This window comes from Tetrao urogallus (genome assembly GCF_951394365.1).
Source record: "Tetrao urogallus genome assembly, chromosome: 3".
In the NCBI taxonomy this organism is placed as follows: Eukaryota; Metazoa; Chordata; class Aves; order Galliformes; family Phasianidae; genus Tetrao; species Tetrao urogallus.
In genome coordinates, this window is record NC_136815.1 from 74,697,785 (window position 1) to 74,716,818 (window position 19,034).

At 32.8% G+C, this 19,034-nt stretch overlaps 1 protein-coding gene across 1 annotated transcript in view; it reads right to left on the reverse strand.

Moving 5' to 3' along the window:
* Positions 1-2,839: 2,839 nt before the first annotated feature.
* CDH10 (cadherin 10) overlaps positions 2,840-19,034 on the reverse strand; it is a gene marked incomplete at both ends in the record, with an annotated part of 57,035 nt that continues 40,840 nt past the window's right edge. Inside the window, 5 exons of the mRNA XM_079533610.1 lie at positions 2,840-3,333; positions 4,115-4,366; positions 6,289-6,397; positions 14,492-14,613; positions 16,646-16,782. Coding sequence (XP_079389736.1) covers positions 2,840-3,333; positions 4,115-4,366; positions 6,289-6,397; positions 14,492-14,613; positions 16,646-16,782 — 1,114 coding nt within the window. The remainder of the gene's footprint in view (positions 3,334-4,114; positions 4,367-6,288; positions 6,398-14,491; positions 14,614-16,645; positions 16,783-19,034) is intronic.

Consider the following 19,034-nt stretch of genomic DNA (forward strand, 5'->3'; position numbering starts at 1 on the left):
CAGCCTTTTTTTCTCCAGGCTGAACAAGCCCAGCTTCCTCAGCCTGTCTTCATAGGGGAGGTTTTCCAGTCCCCTCCTCTGGAGGGAACATCTCTGTGGCTCTCCTTTGGACCCTCTCCAATAGTTTTCTGTCTTTCTTGTACTGGGGTTTCCAGACCTGGACACAGTACTCCAGATGGGGCCTCACAAGAGCAGAGTAGAGGGGGACAATCACCTCCCTTTCCCTGCTGGCCACCCCTCTTCTGATGGAGCACAGAATACCATTTGCTTTCCGAGCTGCAGGAGCATACTGCTGGCTGATGTTAAGCTTTTCATCCATCAAGACCCTCAGGTCCTTCTCCACAGGGATCGTCTCAAGGGCTGCTCCTTCCAGTCTGTATGGATGCCTGGATGGATTTGCCCAAGTGCAAAACCTTGCACTTTGCTGTGTTGAAACCTCATTAGGTTCACCCAATACTTGAAATCGTTTCAGTTCATCTTGCTGTGAACAGATTCTGATAAAACAATGAAGTTGTGGAAAGCTCTTACTAAATTTTGTAATCACATCAGTAATTTCCTGATTTGGAGAAAAGCAAGGAAGCCTAAACTCTTTTGTTGATATGCTATTATTGCACATATGTTGCAAACAAAAATAGTAGAATTTTCTTTGATATTTGCTGATATATTTCAGAGAGTTGTATGTCATTTTTTCCCCAGAGATTCTTACTGAGTTGCAGGTAACAGCGTAGACTGCATTTATTTATCCAAAAACTATTTTTAGCAAAAGATGACAAACAGCTGTATTACAGTCTATTTTATCTTGTCCTGGTAAGTACTCAGTTAACTATGTCAGGTGGCATTGATCTGAACTCAACGCTGTTGCAGAGAGAAAACAGTATTGGAAGAGTCTTTTGGCTATAAACATATTGAATCAATGAATTTTGTTTATTTTTTACTAGTACATGCTGCTAAAGGACAAATGAAGGTTAGGAAGGGTGGAAAAATAGGACCAATTTCACTAAATAGTCATAAAAAAAAAAAAAGAACTCTTTGCATGATCTGTCACGCTTCCAAAAGAACTTTATAACATCTAAATATCTAAGATATTTCTTAATATCTAAGAATTATTTTTCTTTTAAAGAATATAAAAATGAAGATATTTTTGATTGAAATGAAGAGAAATCCATAATTTTCAAAGTTTCTTAATGGATCAAATAATTTAGTTTGATATCAAATCAATAAAAATTCATTCTTCATTGCACAGAACTAGCTTGCATAATGGCACTGTATTCAGCTTTCAACTTCACTGCGTTTAATCTCTCAATTTAGGAGAAGAAATATCTGGTATAATAAGAATGCAGCAATGCACTTTACAAAGAACTAATGTATTTTCAATATTTGTTGATTTTATGCCAGCAAGAAGTTAAGGGAGATAGAAAAGGAGAGATTGTCCTTCAGGTGTACTTCTTTCACAATAAATAAGTAAATATAGACTCTACGACATCCTGCTCTTCCTCTGAAATTATCCAATCTCAGAAATGTCTATAGTTCCCAGAATGCTTGTTCACTGAATAGGTTTGTGTAATCTAGAGACTGTGGGAAGAAAAAATATCTTAAAACATCTTGGAATGCCTACTTTATATGATAGCTAGTGTGTGATTTCTGTTATGGCTGGCTAATAGCTTGGTTTTCTTTTTGCTAGTCTTTTCCAAGCCATCAGAAAACTAAGAAGATTGGGTGGGAGTTTGTGCTAGTTTTCTGACATTTTGTCAGTCTTCAGCCTGGCAGCTTTAAAGGAGATTACTTTACCCTCAGATAGTTGCAATAGAATGCAGTGTTTTGTCAAGTGATTTGCCATAGGAAAATGTTGGTACATGCCATAGGAAAATGTTGGTACATTACTTAAACTTAAAAATCATTTTTAAGTTTAAGTTTTCAAAATGAATTCTTTCCTCGGGTTAATTTTATCAACATGTTTTTAGAATTATGTAATTCAAGACAAAATTGCACTCCATCTTTCTAAGAAGATATCATTAAGTTAGTTCAAAAATAAAACTTTTCTTAAACATGACAACTGTAGAAAGTAACACTTTTGAGCAAGCAAATAGATCTATGACTTGATCCTCTCCCTGTGAGTTTATGCACTTCTGGCTGCACTGCATGCATGCAGCAGACAGCAGCATAGAACCAGTGACACTTGGCTGTGCTGCCAGTGGAGAAATATCATGCTTTCTTTAAGACAGGAACTGATGGCAAGAAAAAGCAAGAAAGCATCAAAATAGTTGTAAAAACTGGTTTATTTCTTAAAAATAAATACAAAAATATAAATATAAAACATCGGCAGATAGAATTTGATGAAATGAAGTTGCACAAACTTTTTTTTTTAAACCAGCTGCATATTACACTTATTAACACCACGTGTACATTTTGTTTCAGTTTTAATGTACAGAACAGAACATACTGGATTTTTTCTTCTTTGTCTTCTTAAAAGCTGCACTTGCAAGGGTAGGACATGTACCTAACAGAAGCGGCTTGTACATGAGGTTGCTTAAGGGATTATCACCCTGTTCAAATTTCTGAAGGTAAGGTATTTTTAATTTTAATTACTAAAAAGGACAACACTGAATTTCCATAGCTTTGGCTCTTGGAAGGTAATTAAATAAAATACTGTACGCGTTCCAAGTGGCATCCTACTAGAAAGAATGAATTACATAAATGGACAAATTGAAAACAAATTCTAAAGGAAATCATTGTGCTGAGTGGCAGGAAAATTTTCCTGAATGTTAAATACTGTTGAGTGCAGAAGGTGTCTGTAAAATTACTTCCGCTCAAAGGAACAAAGAATGTAGCCTACTGTAGGTTAAGAAGTGTCTTTGTCACTTTCTCCTCCACCATACATTTCAGCAAGCTTATTAAACCGAGGGCCCCATTCTCGGAGGTAATCATAGTTTTGGTCTCCTTCAGTAGTACCTGACTCTAAGGAGCTCAAAGATTCAGCTATTGAATCATTTCCTTCATAGGCGTAGGTTGCAAGCGAGTCATACGGTGGTGCAGAAGGATCAGTATCATGCTCTTTTAACCTTTGGTTAATGAAATCTCGCACATCTGTGTTATCTGGTGCTGAAGGAGTCCTCCGTGGTACAAATAACGTTTCAGGGATAATGTCTCGTCGAAGCTTCTTATCTTCTATAGCTGCAGGATTCCTCAGTGTGCCAATATCAAAGGCTTGGGTATCTTCCTCTCCACCGCCTTCATCATTATAACTCACAATGTTGTCTCTGATGTCCTCTTTAGACAGGATCAAAGGCTCTTTCTTTCGTTGCCTCTTCAGAGCAGCAAACAGCACCACTATAACTTTAAGGGAGAGAAAAGAATGGGTAAGGACAGAACAATTTGTAGTAGTGATTCCATCAGATACAACAGCTTTATTTCATCTACATTTTGCCAGTCCATTTCTACCTGATCACTGTCTATATCACAGTAGAGACTGCATCAAAATGTGCTTTTTTTGCAGAGAACCATGAGCTTTGTCTATGTGCTCCTCTGGTAATTTAGATGAGTTTTAAAATAGCCAGGTTTACTCTGAAGATCTTTTCCCATTTTTTAGTATGGAGCATGTTCAAACTGTTTTCCACCTGAACTACAGATTATTAAGTATATTCTGAGAAACACAAAATGGAAACTTTAAAAAATTTACAAATTTTTTATTACAGCATAGAAACCTTTGGATAAACTGATTTAATATGGTAAAAATATTATTTACTGGCTAATTCTGTGTGAAATACATACTGCATGATGACTTTAAGCATTTATTTAAATAAGAGATTCTCTATCTCAAAAAAGTTAAAACAAAAGACATGAAAGTGATTTTTTATTACATTATTCCTTCTGCCTGATCATCTTTCTTAAAGACAAGACAATAGTAAAAATGCATTTAGAAGTCTGAAACTTGATTTCATTTTTACTACGTTCAAGTGTCAGGCAGTTTTTGCCTTTATTTCTTTTAATTTTGCATTGAGTTTCTCTTGCAAAAGAAGCAAACCCCATGATCATTTATTCTGCCAACCTGTATGATTTTTTAAAGTGTGTTAGACCTGAAGCATTTGCTCTAGGAGGAAAGATACATTTTTCTTACCCAGCAGGATGATGATGCAGAGGAGAATGGCAATCAGTGCCCCTGTACTGAGGCCAGCAGGGAGGAGAAGGGCCTCTGCATTGCAGGACTGCATGTTCCCTCGGCTGTCACAGGCACAAACTCGGATGGTAAGTGTGCCAGTGCTGCTCTGGATTGGATAGTCATTGTCTGATATCACCACTGGTAAGAGGTATGTACTTATTTCGTGTCGACTAAAGCCATTTCTTCTTGTTAAAATTCTGGCAGTGTTATCTAGATAGATTAAAATATAATGTTATTTTGCATAAATAAAATAGGAAAATAAAAAATAAAAATAAAATAAAATAAAAGGAAAATAAAGAATGTATCACATATAGTACGTGCAAAGTATAATATTTTATGTCACTGTTAGTATTTTGAAATGGGCTAGTCCTCATTTCATAGTCATATCTGACTTTTCTAGTGACATTCCCATTTAATCAGAAAGCTATTTATAATTTTTTACATACAGCTGGCCTGTTCCTCTGTGCCTTTGCAACACCTCTGAGTGCGATTTGAAAAGAGGATTTCTGAAAGCTTAAAATGTTTTATGGATTAATGCATGCAGTGCACGACACAGTTCCATTCCATGGCTAAAGCCCTGAAATGAAGCGGCCAACTGAGAAAAAATAACCTTCCACTTCACGCTGTTCAGCAAGCACTCTGTTCTGAAAGATTCCTCCTATGGATCTTCTGTGACAACACACAGGGGAATGCTATCAGTAAATACAGGATGAGATTTTCCACACCAAAAGACTTTCAACATACTGTAGAACAATGAATTATGTACCTTTGCACATGGAGTAGAATTTTTGTTGGAAAAAAAAAATACAGTTTTGAGAAGTGAATTTACTAAATTATACTTGTGGCCCAACAAAAATAATACATATGTAGTATGCTTCAGCATCAAATCTATTCACTGAGTAGCCAGAAAAGAAATGAAGGTAGTATGTAACAGCAAAAGAATATCACTTCTATTGTCAAAGCTACCTTATACTTCTAAAACTGTGACCCAACACTAGAGTTGCTAACTTGCAAATCCAAAAGGGAGAAAATTCAGATTGAATCCATTAGAAAGAAAATTTCATTGTCATCACACAAATGAATTTCTTGAGGTAAATGGTAAATGTTTTGTGAGCCAAATTCAAGATGAACTAAATAATTAATACAATATAAAGAAAATAATTTCACATAGAAGAGAAATACCAAGGTCAATGCCTCTGCATGGTCACTAGGACATAATTTTTGCTTGAAAAATTAAGTGACTTTTTTCTTCATGGCCTCCATGAACTGAAACACAAAGTTCTCTTTTACTGCATCCTTTGATTTGTTTTGTGAATCTATGTTATTTGTTTTCACTCAACATGAAAAACAATGTGTCTGATGTATTTTTAAATACCTTTCTCTGCTAGTGAGAAATCTATATAGTACCTAAATGTTCAACTTCAATTATTCTCTTTACCTACTTATATAATTTATTTCAACTGAATCTTCCTCATGGTGTTTGCAGCCTGTTACTTCCTGTAATCTTCATCATTGATAGAGGATTATTCCCACTGCCAAGTCAAAAAACTTTAACATATTTGAAGGTATTATGATATCTCCCTTCATTTATTTCTTCTATAGTCTAAAGCGCTCCCTATTGAACCGGTGATGAAGGCTGAAATGGACGTGTTGTACGCGTCTCCTGATAAAAGCTGGACTGATCAAGGATCAAAGTAAAGCCAAAGTGGCCATGTGTTATCAGCCATCATTTTCATTAATCATCAGAAAGAAGCAAAACAGAAAATCAGGTGACATAAATGTGACAGAAAGCTAAAGTGAAACATCTGAACTTGGAAGGTGAAGCCATTTTTTAAGCTTTCTTCTGTCCTATCTTCCCTTTATTTGGTTATTTACTCCAAACCAACATTCACTGATTTTCTTTATAATTTATTTTATCCTATTTTTTTTTCCTAAGTAAGTTTTGCCTTCCATACACAGATGAAAATATAGAAGTCCCAAACCACAAACATTCAAATTCAATTTATCTTGCTGTTAACAGCAGCTTTATGGGCTTCTCTATTTGTTGATGGAATATATAAGTAAATTCAAAATATTGCAGGAATGCATGCGAGGTAGTAAAGATCAAACTTCCATGGATCAGAGAATTTTACCTTCATTGTCCTGAACAGTGAAATTAGGGTTAACAGCTGCTAAACTGAAGAAAAATTTTTGTCCCCCAAGAGGATCATCTTTGTCTACTGCACTTATGGTCTGGATAAGCTGCAGGAGAAAAATAAATGCAAACAACAACAACAAAATAAAACAAAATGCATCTAGGTTTTGATGTTTGAATATCTTAAGACAAGCAGAGTGAAGAAACTTCTTATTCAAACTATTTGCATATTGATTTAATATTTAAACTGTAGGACATATCAACTGAACAAATTTTACACAAATATGTAAGCTTTGTAACAAGAGCATCCATATATATTTTCTATGGTGGTACATGCATACAAGAAAAATGGCAACTTAATTCTCCTTTTTTTCTTATTTCAGTATATGCTTATATATTTTTGTAACTATAAAAGTGACAAAACTAAAATCAACACCTGAGAGAAGAATTCAGAGGAGATTTTTTGCTTTGGGGATGAAAATGTTATTTCATCAAAAGCACTGCTTCTCATAGGGAAGTTAAAGTTTCAAAAAATATTTCAAAATAACATTTTTTTCTAAAGCAAGATTTTCCTATCTCTTATTAAAGTAATTTTTTAAAAAAGATTTTCAACATTAAAAAGTGTATGCTAGAGTATCTTTCTACTAAATACCAGATTATATTTCTACTTGTAAGACACATTATAAGATACTGTACAGATTCACCACCTCAGATTAAATCCAGTGTCACAGATATGTCATAGCTGTTTGGTACTTGGTTGGAATGCTTTCTGTGATTCCTGCAAAAAGATTTGTGTAATACTTTTGTTTGGAAGTAGCAGCAAGGGATTCATTAACATTTGCTTATCTGTCAGGTAAATGAACTTGTGCCTTTTTATCCACTGAAATTTCTAGATGGAAGGCTGACAAGATTCCACTTTCCAAATAAAATACATTTTTTTAAATCTTCATTGATTGTGTTTCAGTGTTGGTTTTCTTTTTGTTTGTTTTGTCCCACAGCAATAAAAAAATACTTATGATTAACATTTTTGGAGGGTGCATATATGCAGTTATATGTGCCAAAAATAATTTACTCTTGTCCAGGTTTCAGCTCAAACTGAGTTGATTTTTCCTTCATAGTTTCTGATGTGATGCTTTGATTTGGCTTTGGGTGAAAAACAGTGTTGATAATACACTGATATTTCATGATGTTGCTGAGCAGTGCTACACAGAGGCAAGGATGTTTGAGTTTTTCAGCTTCTTGTGGACTGGCTGGGCATCATTTGGCAGGTAGAGAACAATTGCTTATGCATCACTTGTCTTGTATATATATATATATATAATTATCTTAACTGTTATCCTTTTTTTCCTCTTCCTTTGTCTGTCCTAGTACATAGTTTTTATCTCAGTCCACAAATTCCACTTTCTTTCTTCTTCTTTTTTAAAATTTTCTTCCTCATCCCACTGGGAATGGGGGGGAGCAGACTGAGAGAGTAATGTGGTGCTTAGCTATCTTCTGTGTTAAACTACAAGAAATCTTTAACCTAGATCTTCATTATTCTTCATATCTCATCCATCATTTTAAATTGCAGTGTTTTTCCAAGCATGCAATAACTTCTAATTTTTGACATTATTTCTTCCCTGTGGCATACTTGTTAAACTCTGTTTTTCCACTTCCTGTTCTTCCAAATGCAGCTATTTCTCTTCATATTGCAGGTTTTGTCAGAACTGATCATTTTTAACATCAACAATTGGACTGTTCTCCTGCTTGCCTTTACAAATGCATGATTAACTCCCAACTTCTCTCTTGTACATCCTGAATACAGCAACAAATTTCTTCAAGAGGCAGGGACTGGATTTGTTTAATGCATCATCTTGCAAGCTTTCTTATCCGGGGTTTTCTCCTCTAAATTTATTTTATCACACAAACCTACATTAACTTGCTGGGAAAGCAGAATAGATAAAAGATAAAAGATAGAAGCATAATATTTTCTTCTAAGGGATGAAGATTTTAATTATTTAATGATTGTATAAGTAACTAGCAAAAAAACTTTAGTGATTTTCACAAACTTAGAGGTATTTTTTAAGTCAAGAAAAAACAAGTCAATTTTACTTCACAAGTGAAGACCATGAAAGTGGTCTGTTGTAGGTGTTAAACTGATGAAAATCAGGTAATCCTCTTGTGATTGCCCATACCTATAATTTAGAATGAGTACACAAATTTTTTTATTGCCTGAAATTTTTCAGAGATTTTTAATCTGCTAGAGCAATGCCAATCAATGAGCAGAACTCTAACAGAACAGCAGTTAAGTAGAACAGCAGTAGACAGCAGGAAAATATCTTCTACCTGTCTATAATTTCTTGTAGCAATTGAAGTTCTCTGGGAACTTCTCTATTCAAATACTCGTTCTATTTGTCACTTAGATAATTTGCTTATATTTTTAAAATAAAAATTAAAAAAAATCTGCTTGTAGGTTCTTAATAGTTTTTTTAGGTTGTAAAAAACATCCTTCAGACTTGAAAATTTTTGCATAATTAAAAAATACTAACAAAGACTCGAATAACTAAATATTATGCATTTTCCCACTAGACTCTGGTGTGTATCTTTAAAAGGCAAAGTTTTAGGGACAATCTTAATGAGATAATGTGCACAGATACATTGTTGTTTACAACATCTCTACATTTAATTGCAAAAAAAAAAAAAAATCGCAAAGATAAGCATCATTTGTTTTGCTTTTGTTCTCAATTGGAACCGGAGATATATTTTTAATTCTATTTTAATATATTTACAGAAATTCTTGCAAGTGAAGATATTACTGAATTTTTACACAGGAAGTCCATTAATAGCCCCTTTTCAAAGAAAGGCACATATTCATAAAGCAAGCACTCATCATCTCACATGTCAGCTTGGAAAGTTCTCCTTGCACTACCTGTAGTGCACCTGAGTTCCACCTGTATGTCATCATAAGAAGCATGTGCTTTTCAACAGTGTAGATGGAGTTATTGTACATCAGTGCATGTGGTCTTTGAAGGAAGCAGCATCTTTCTGTCAGCTTTTTGAAGCACTGCACATTTTCTGAAGTGTATTCAGACAATACATGGCTACAACATACCAGTAAGACCTGTCCAGCAGGTTCCTGATATATTGCCAGAAAGCACTTAAAATACAGATGTAGACCACAGTCAGTGATATAGGTTTTTAGATGACTTTTTGCTTGCCTATTCCATATCTCTTGAAGAGAATAACAGCACCACCGGAGACTTGGATGGCAGATAAGATTCCATGTCCAAAAATGTTATTTGGCTTGCTTTCTGTTGACTTGAGCAAAAAAAGTTGTCACATCTTCTTTTTGAGGATAGGTTGAAGTATGCTTCTCAAGTACATTACTGTTTTTTGTTGTCAAAATAGCTCCTTTATACTTGTTTCCTTCAATGTCCGTTATTTCACAGGTTCTTGTCAAAACAAAGAAGTGACACTGATAACCACACTGTAGAACAGCCACTGTTTACAGTTTTTTCATACTAGCCATTAGTTCCTTCTATTCTCCAAGTCCTGTCTAATGAAGGCTTGGGTTGGAGTCATATCTTGTTTTCTAACCTAGTCCAAGCAACTACAATGTGACAGTGATTCTTCCAGTAAGTGTTCTTTTAGAGATTTTCAGCCTGTATTTATTGTGATTGCTGCTCCAGTGTTTCAGTTTCAGTCATCTTGGGGCACTGTATGCATGTTACGAAAATGTGCCTTTGTTCACAAAAATTTTTAATCATTTTCACAAATCTAAACACTTTAAGCATGCTCCACCACTGTGTTCTGCAGGTAAATCCAATGAATCAACGATTTTCATCTGATTATTATCCAACTGTTTACAGGCACAGAACTGATGGAAGTAATTATGAGTGTAATTAACCATGAGAGCTGTGTTGTACTAGCTTTCCCTTCTGCACAGTTGCTAGGCAGCCACCTGGATAGTATTTGTATTTTCCTTAACACAGACTCATTCTTGAAGCTTCAAGGACTCATATAGCCTTTAGTATACTCTTATTTGCCTGACTCAGAAACCTCTGGGCAGTTATTGATCACAGGGTAACTATTTAGAGTCTGTTAAATATAAGCAAATCCACTTGAAGAACAAGACAACATTTCTCATTGGGTACACCTCTTTATTTGTAATCAAGATGTGTATTAGTCTCCTAGTAGCCTTTTCCTTTCTCAGTGTCTTCTAAGTATAAATCTACATTTGAGTAGAATTGAAGTGGTAGGCAGTAACTCAGCCTTACAGGTCACCTATTGTTACATTTTACATTCTAAATATAAATATTTACATTTTAAATATTACATTTTAAATATAGATATTTTGTCTTACAGCATATATGCTGCTGGTAATGTACATTCTTGTTATTTCTTAGAGAAACTGAATGATACTGAAATATTAATGCTTTCAATTCTCATTCTCTTAAGTTTGTCTGTACCATTTTGTATCATTTTTTTAAAATAATGTTAAATAAATGAATAAATATCTATCCAAGCACTCATATCTAATTACAAATCCTGTTGAACTACATGGGACACTGAAGAAAAAAAAATGTGACCAAGGTCTACTATCCCTATGCCTTTTCATGAGAAATTGATTTCACATAACAGACTTCCAGAAAGAAAATGAAAGTCTATGAAAGCCTATGAAAGCCTACCAGAAAATAGCTATTTGTATCAGAAAGTTTAAATACTGTCAGTGGAATTTCAAAGAATAGAAATCTGGCTATGTGTTTGTTGTTGTTGTTGTTTTTCCCTGAATTTGTAATAAAATTGTTCTTCACAGCTTTCACAGCTAGAGGAGCTGCTTTGGTAATTGTGCTGACACCATGTCATTATTAATCCAAAGGGGTTCTTGCATAACATGATATGTATTAATATGAATATAATATTGACAGAAATTTATTTGTTTTTGAGATATGATGAGGGGCAAGCCTGGTAATTATTCATTGCTCCAAGCAGTGTATCAAAACACAAATATTACATTTGGTGCTTTTTTGATCTGTTTAATTCCAGTGGGATAGGAAGTGGGGAGAGAGAGTGTGACTTTGGGTCAGCTTAAACAAAACAAATGAACAGAAGGTGGAAACATTTTATCACATTTTTGCATATATTTTCTGATATTGTTAACAACTGTATTAATCCTACAATTTATATGGTTTCATGCAATTTATTTGGTATAAAGCATTATTTTCTTATATTAATTTACTATAGGATACCTCCATTAATCTCACACTAAGTTGCTTCTCACTGTCAAGAAGCAGTAATAACTGGAAAGATGAGACAGTTTCTCCAGTTGAAAACAGACAGAAATATAAGGAAACAAAACTAGTCAAAGAATGTTGCTAGCTACTAAAAAAAAAAGATAAAAAAGTAGAAAGGTGGTTGCTGCATTGGTTGTTTATTCCAAAACTACTCAGCTTTGTGGTTTTTAGGTCTTCTGAAAATGTAAATGATTTTTTTTTTACATAAATAAGCTAAGCATTTGTTTTTAAACTCTATGCAGAAATAAACAATCATAAAATATGTTATTGAATAACAACAACAAAAAAACCTGTTTGAAAATTCTATATTGAATTCCATTACAAAAGTTTTATTTTACTGTAATGAGTCAGAGTAAAGCGTTGAGAATTATTGAATAAAATGGTTCAAGAAGAAAATTCTGACATCACTATAAACACTGGGATATATAAAATGTAATGAAATTGTTGGAAATATAAAGATATCAAAAGCCATGTGTAGCAGAAATGCTATATGGCCTGAACCAGTGATTGAGCACCTGATGGGAAGACAGAGCCAATCCAGAGGAGCTCAGGTGCTTTATAGCATTGCACCATTTTTAAGCAATGTTATTGTCGGAAAAATATTCCTGATGAAACAAAGGTATTTTTTTTAATATATGATTCAAATGAGTTAATGAGAAGCAATGTAAAAAAAGAAGTGGTGAAAGAAATCAAGACTGTTTGTATAACATATGAGGACTTAAGATTCAGGGAAAAAGAAGAAAAAAATAAATCATACATATTTTAAAGTATCTTTGAAAGAGAATTCAAAATGATATAGACTGATTTTATATAATTCTGCAGCAAGTAAAAAGATAGTAGGTATGTATATATTCAGTAAAATGAAGGTTTATAAAAGGAAGACTGCATACTTGGAAACCCTAACATAAAAACACAACTTTCCTAATTATTTCTGACTAAGTCTTTGAAAGCTGCAAGGAAATATGCAGTTTACAACTCTGCTGTGACTAGCTCAGGAAGGAAGTCCTTCAGCGAACGGGCATGGTCTTTAAGAAGACCAGAGCATTGTTGTGCTCCTGTGCGTATCCAGATCTGTTACTGCAAGGCCTATACCATTGGCTGTATGTTTGTTACTCAGTAACATTCCATTTCACATAAATTTAGAATCCCACAGATACATATGTTTATATAGATATAAAAGTGACCAGAATAACAAAGCATGGTGAACACTCAAAAAGGAAAAAAAAAAAAGAAAAAGAAAAAAAAAAAAAAAAAGGAAAAAAAAAAAAGAGGAGGAGAAAATTGAACAGAAAAGAGAAATAGCTGATGTGGGAGGATCCAAGCCATACTTAGTATGTATTAATTTAATTCAATCCCTCAAGTCAGACTGAATTCTAAAATAATGACCCATTACTGATCTACCTGTAAGCAAGAATATAATTACATTCAAATAGATTATTCTTGTTATCCTGAATTGAATTTTTCATTTATCTTCCTGTGAATTTATTTTATTTTAAGACTTATTTAAAAATTCAGACAGTGTTACATGATTATTTAATTATTATAATTATATAATAAATATAAAATTGGTTGTCATAATGTAATATATCTAATATTGCCACTTCGTTCTAGCAAGGGAGACCCTTCTGAGCTTTATAATTCAAATAAACATGTATAATTTTGTACATACATTTAGTTCCTTATTTATTAGTGGTAAGTACTTAAAGTGCTTTCTTATTTTCTTTTTTAACTGACGGCCATTTCTGAATGTGAAGAGATTTGTGGTTAATTTGTGCACTAATGCATTGCTGTTTTTTTTTTTCTGTCAGAGGTGCTGGTGCTGGAAGAAAAAAATCAGTATTCTACATTTTTAATTTTAATTCTATATCTAAAATTCGAATTAATTAAAATCTTACATTAGTATACACAAGCAACAATACAGCTATCACAGGAGACAATATAACTATCAGAAATTTTAGATGTTTTGCCCAAGATTTCCATTTATACAGCTCTAATCATCTTGAAATTCTACTAATAGCAAATATTGCTTAATATTTTTAAGTATTTAATACGTTATAACCACAAAATATAAGTTCTTTGTTGTACTTTCTGACTACTGTTGCTTTAAAAAAAGAATGGCAGCCTGAGTGCAAAACTTGTGATGCAAACTGAATGTAATACCTGTAGGACTGAAACAGTTAAGAGATACTAACACATCTCCCATGTGAAATGCTTGCACTGAGGTTCTACTGTGACCATTTTAGAGCATTTATTGCTGCCTGACTGTGCTCTGGGACATGCTGTGCTGTAATAGGCAAACAGTTCTTAGTGATTCTAATATGCAGCTGCCTGTTAGGAACTAGGTATTAAGCACTGCAGTCCTTCTACTTAAATTTAAATATGCCTTCTGTAGTCTGTAAGAAGTAAATCAAAATCATATATTGCCATTTCAAAAAAATACATATTTTGTGCTTTACTTTCAGAAACTTTTGCTGGAATAATGAAAGACAAATATTACAATTGGAAAAGAAAAGTGTGACAGATGCATATGTTGTGTAATCACCACTAGCATGCAACTATATGTAAGGTTTGCCACTTGTGAGTAATTGAAAAGATCGATAAAACTTTTTTTCAATAATTAAGTATAACATTTTGCTTTCTCTGAGAAGGTAACGGCAAAGCTAATTATACCCATATTTCTTGAGCTGATCTAAATAGGCAAAAATACTACAGAATTAGGTTGAGGAATGTACTAATTCACACGCTGTTGTTGTTGAAATAAATTGATATTTCACTTTAAGACTCACGTAGTACGATACCTGCTATGTTCATTTTCAACATTTGAAAGACGTTTTGGACATATTTTCTCCTAAATAACAGGTAAGAATAATCAACAATTGAGTACCGTAGCCAAATGAGACAGTAGAAAGTGTTTTATCAAAGTCATACCTGTCCAGCTCTTGCATTTTCACAAACAAAAGTATCATAGAATACAGCAAACTGTGGGGCATTGTCATTAACATCCAAAATTCTTACATAAACAGGAACACGGGTAGTATCTTTTGGGTTGTCTGTCAAGAGAAAAAGAAGAATGAATTTAACTTACTACTAAAAGTATTCTATCTTCCAAATTTAATGAGCAAGAGATATTCAAGATTAGGTTTGAAATTGGTGAAAAAGTAAGAGGATGACTTTGATTAAAAAAATGCATATATTTGAATCTAGTGAGCAATTAAGACATTTACAAGAAATTAGTGGCTGCCACTGCTGGTGTTCAATGTAAATATAGCACATAGAAAATATGTCCATTGCTATAATGACAAATTTATTTTGTGGATTCAAGTGTATCTTTCTGATATAAAGTTTTGAATTATAAAATGATTTGCAATTGGTTTAATATAAAAGAGACCTATTATTAAACCTCTCCTATGCCTTAGTAAGCAGGGAGAAAATTCAGAAAAGTCAAAGTATACCAATAAAAATGAGAACCAATTAGAGTTTTTATGTTTAAATTGCCTTAAAAAATACAAATATAATTTTTCAGACCTTAGAAGTGGTTACTGTTGTTGGTTTTAACCCATCTCCTCAAATGTTCTGACCTTAGTATCATTTAGAATGTGCTCCCTTGCAGATCGATCTGACCTACAAAGAATCTGAAATAATGTCTTAGACTAAAAATGCAGCTACTACTTGGAATTGTGCTGGATATCCAACAGCTTAAAAACTGTATGATTTTGCTACTTTAATGGAATAGATAAATAACAATAGAAATTATTCAAAATTACTTGGGATTTTTTTTGTTTGTTTGTTTTGGTTTTATTTTCCTTTTAAGATGCAACAAATAAAACATGAAACATTTAGGAAAAACTGATGTTAACTTCACATGTAACTTACAACATTTTTGTTGGAGAGTGTGATGTTGGTCCTTTAATATGCTGAAATGTTTAAAATGGCAGGTTTTGGACACAGTTTTCACATCCTTTTGCATTTTTGTACTAACTTTCCAAATATGTTCTGTTCTTACAGTTGCTCTCTGACTGAGTCATTCTTCAGAGTTAACATTTTTAAACTAATTTCCTCCTTCCATACTTTCTCCAGAACTAATGTATCCCTTTGGAGAAGTTTAGCTACTCTACGTAGGTCTACAATGTAAATTCTCTCAAACTATCCTGACAAGGAAGTGATTTAATGTTATGATAGAGGCATAAAATTATAAGTTTCTTTAATATATAAGTACTTCTGAGTATTGCTCTTAAAGTAGTGGGCAGGGATGTGAAATAGAGCAAACTTAGGAACATGCATTGCCAGAAAAATGTATAGCTACTGGATGTGCTAGGTATAACCAACCCATGGCAGGAGACACCTGGGGTCCTGACTACAGAAATAGGACTAGGAAGGCTAAGAGTGGTCAAATGAGTGTATGTGGTGTTCCACTGAATTCTTTGCATTGTAGTTCCTTCCAACCATACTTCACTGCTGATTAGCAATTTCTGCTTTTTGTAGTGATGTAGAGTTAACCCTAAAAATTCTCTGGCTTTGAAAGCATAAGATCCACTCTAGCTATTTCAAAGTTCTGACTTTTGTCACTTAGAAAATTTTCTTGCAGGAGTATTAGTTTTAATCTCAACTGTCTAGCAGGACCTCATCTTTCTTCTTTGTACTTTCAACGTGAAAATATCTACAAGGCTATAATTTGAATAGTCCAAGAAATGTTGTAGTTTAGTGATCAAGTGCAACCTAGCTAACTTTTAAGATGTATTGATTCCAAGAATTGTAGATGTAGGTAAAAGATTTTTTTCCCTGAAAAAAAGAAGAAAACAATATATATATATAAAACATAGATTATAGTCCTGAACTCTGCTACTGTAACATCAAAATCCTGCCATTTTCCTCAAAGTAAAGGGAGGAAACAATTTATTTAATTGAATAACATTTCAGAAGTAGCTTGGATATTAATGATCATTATTAGAAAAAGATGAGGTGGAAAAATGCTAGATGGACATAGCTGCTGTTAGCTATACCCAACTTAATTCCCCAGAATATCTCACATAGTGGAGTGGAAAGGCTAGGGAAATTGAATGAAAAAATACCAAACTAGCTTACTGATTTCAGCTGCTATAACACTGAGATTGTGCCATTGTGATATCTCACGATCCAGTGGCTTAGAAGTATAGATGGATCCATTTCCAGAATGAATATTAAATATCCTGTCTAGATCTGTATGACGATCTAGAGAAAACCTATATTCAAAGAAAGAATAAATGTTGTTAATTAATAAAAAAATGGAAGAAAGCATTTGTTTCAAAAGTCAATACAGCTGTTGGGTTCTATGCATTATATTGAAAAGATTGCTTTTTGTAACACAGATATTCAGTTTCCGTAAATGAAGTGCTTCCTTTCTTTTCTCCTCCTGATCTTTGGTGGTTAATGTAGTGATTATATCTGAAATTGTACACGCAAATTTGTAAAAATTCTCATGATTAGCTCTCTAGAATGAGAAATAAAAATTGAAAGATTTCATAAGTTATGAGTATGATATAGCAGTGTAATATTCATCAGAACATTCACAGGCATGAAGATCACAAAAAAAATGAAGTCAAAATTTCAATATAAGAATTAAAGAATTGTTTTAATCTTGAAAGGAAAATTCTCTTTGATGTTCAGTTCCTTCAGACTGAGACTGACAGCTAATTTCTGAGCTTTTCAAAAGTCCTCTTATAAACTCCATTTCTGTGCTTTAGGATATGTTAAATTAACAGAGATGGAATTAAAAAAAAATCTATAAAAATTAGATCATATGCAGAAATTTAACTTTTATGAATGTTAAAGAATCTTTCATGGTGTTATAGTTGCTATAAATCTTCAGGAAACAATTTCTCCTATCACAAAATGACAGATATGTCAAACTATGATCAGTGAACTGTTCTTTACTTCATTTTTTTCTAATATTCAACACTGCCTTCAAAGTTAAAATTAAACCTTTGATGTGGAGTAAAATGTAAGATTTTATAAAATAAAGATCATTTGTCTAATTCTGGCAGTATCGGGTCAATTTATTGTGCCATGTGTTAAAAATAGTCATTTATGTTTTTATTAACTTTTATGACTGACCTAAACATTTCATTAAGTGTGCCAATTTTTACATATAATATTTAACTGTATTGAGTGAAATTGAAAAATGGTGCAATATGAAAATATCTGTAACAGTTTGGTGAATTTTATTTCTACATTTCACCACTTTCAACAAAATAAATATGTAAAAACTATTAAGCAAAAAAAAAAAAAAATCCAAATCAACACCAAAATGAGTAAAAACAAAACAAGAACAAAATTAAAGAAAACTTAAACTTAAACAAACAAAGAAAAATTAAAGAACTGTCAAAAATCTTCTGAAACTATATGAAAAACTTGCTCAAGTAATTTTTTTCCTCACCCAGTTGTCTGTAAGTAAGTTATAGAATTTAACAAAATCTTATATTTTTCAGAGAAATTATATGTATGACTATTCTGTTTATATGATAAAAAACTGATTTCCTTCATCCATGGAGCTTTTAAGAAGAAAATAACTTATTTTGACAATAATCTGTTTGTTTGGGTTTTTTTTTCAATAGGCAATAATCGCTTTACAGTTTCCAAAATCTCTGCCATATTGTCTGATTGTGGAATTCTATGCTGTTTCATGTTTGATATCTGTCATTTTAGGTCACATAGTTTTACCCACTTCAAATGGCCTGCAAATTCTACTGGGACTATTAGTTTAAAAAAACCCTCCATTCATTGAATAGAAATTTTAAAAAGTACTGAAAGAGGAAGCTGCAAACAATAAATTTATGGGAACTTGAACTTATTTAGAATTTCAATTAACAGAAACTAATATTTGAAAAAAAGTATTTAAAAAGAAAGTTAAAATCTGAATTAATTTTACAAACTGAAGCTGTGATTTTTTTTAATTAAACATTAGCATTTAAATATACAAATTGTCTTAATGCCAAAATAATATGACAGCTTCAAAAATATTTTGGTCAGCTCTTCAGGTTAGGGGTGAATACATATTACTTTGCATTTAATGTTGGTGTTGGTAGAGGTAAAATCTTGTAAAAATTTACGGTAGGTACCTGATTATTCTTTGAAGATGAGAGACAAAGCAAATACTGAAGAGAATACAAGAGAATACAGGAGAAGAATTTGAGCTATGCAGTGTGAATTGTTTTAAAGTTCCTGTCTTTAACTGTGTAGCATTAAAAGAAAGGTTAAAAAAAAAAAAAGTTGTGTACCATGAAGAACATTATCAGAGTTTTTAATTTTTTTTTTGTAGTAAACTAAATCTAAACAGTCCCCTTTATTGTTTGATTTTTCCCCATCATTATTTTCATTTTGCCAACCTGCCTCTTCTAAGTTATTTTCTTAAGGGGAATGTCTTAAGACATCAACAGAACACAGAAAAATTATATAAAACACTTTTAAAATTGCTGTTCTTTGTAAGTAATACTGA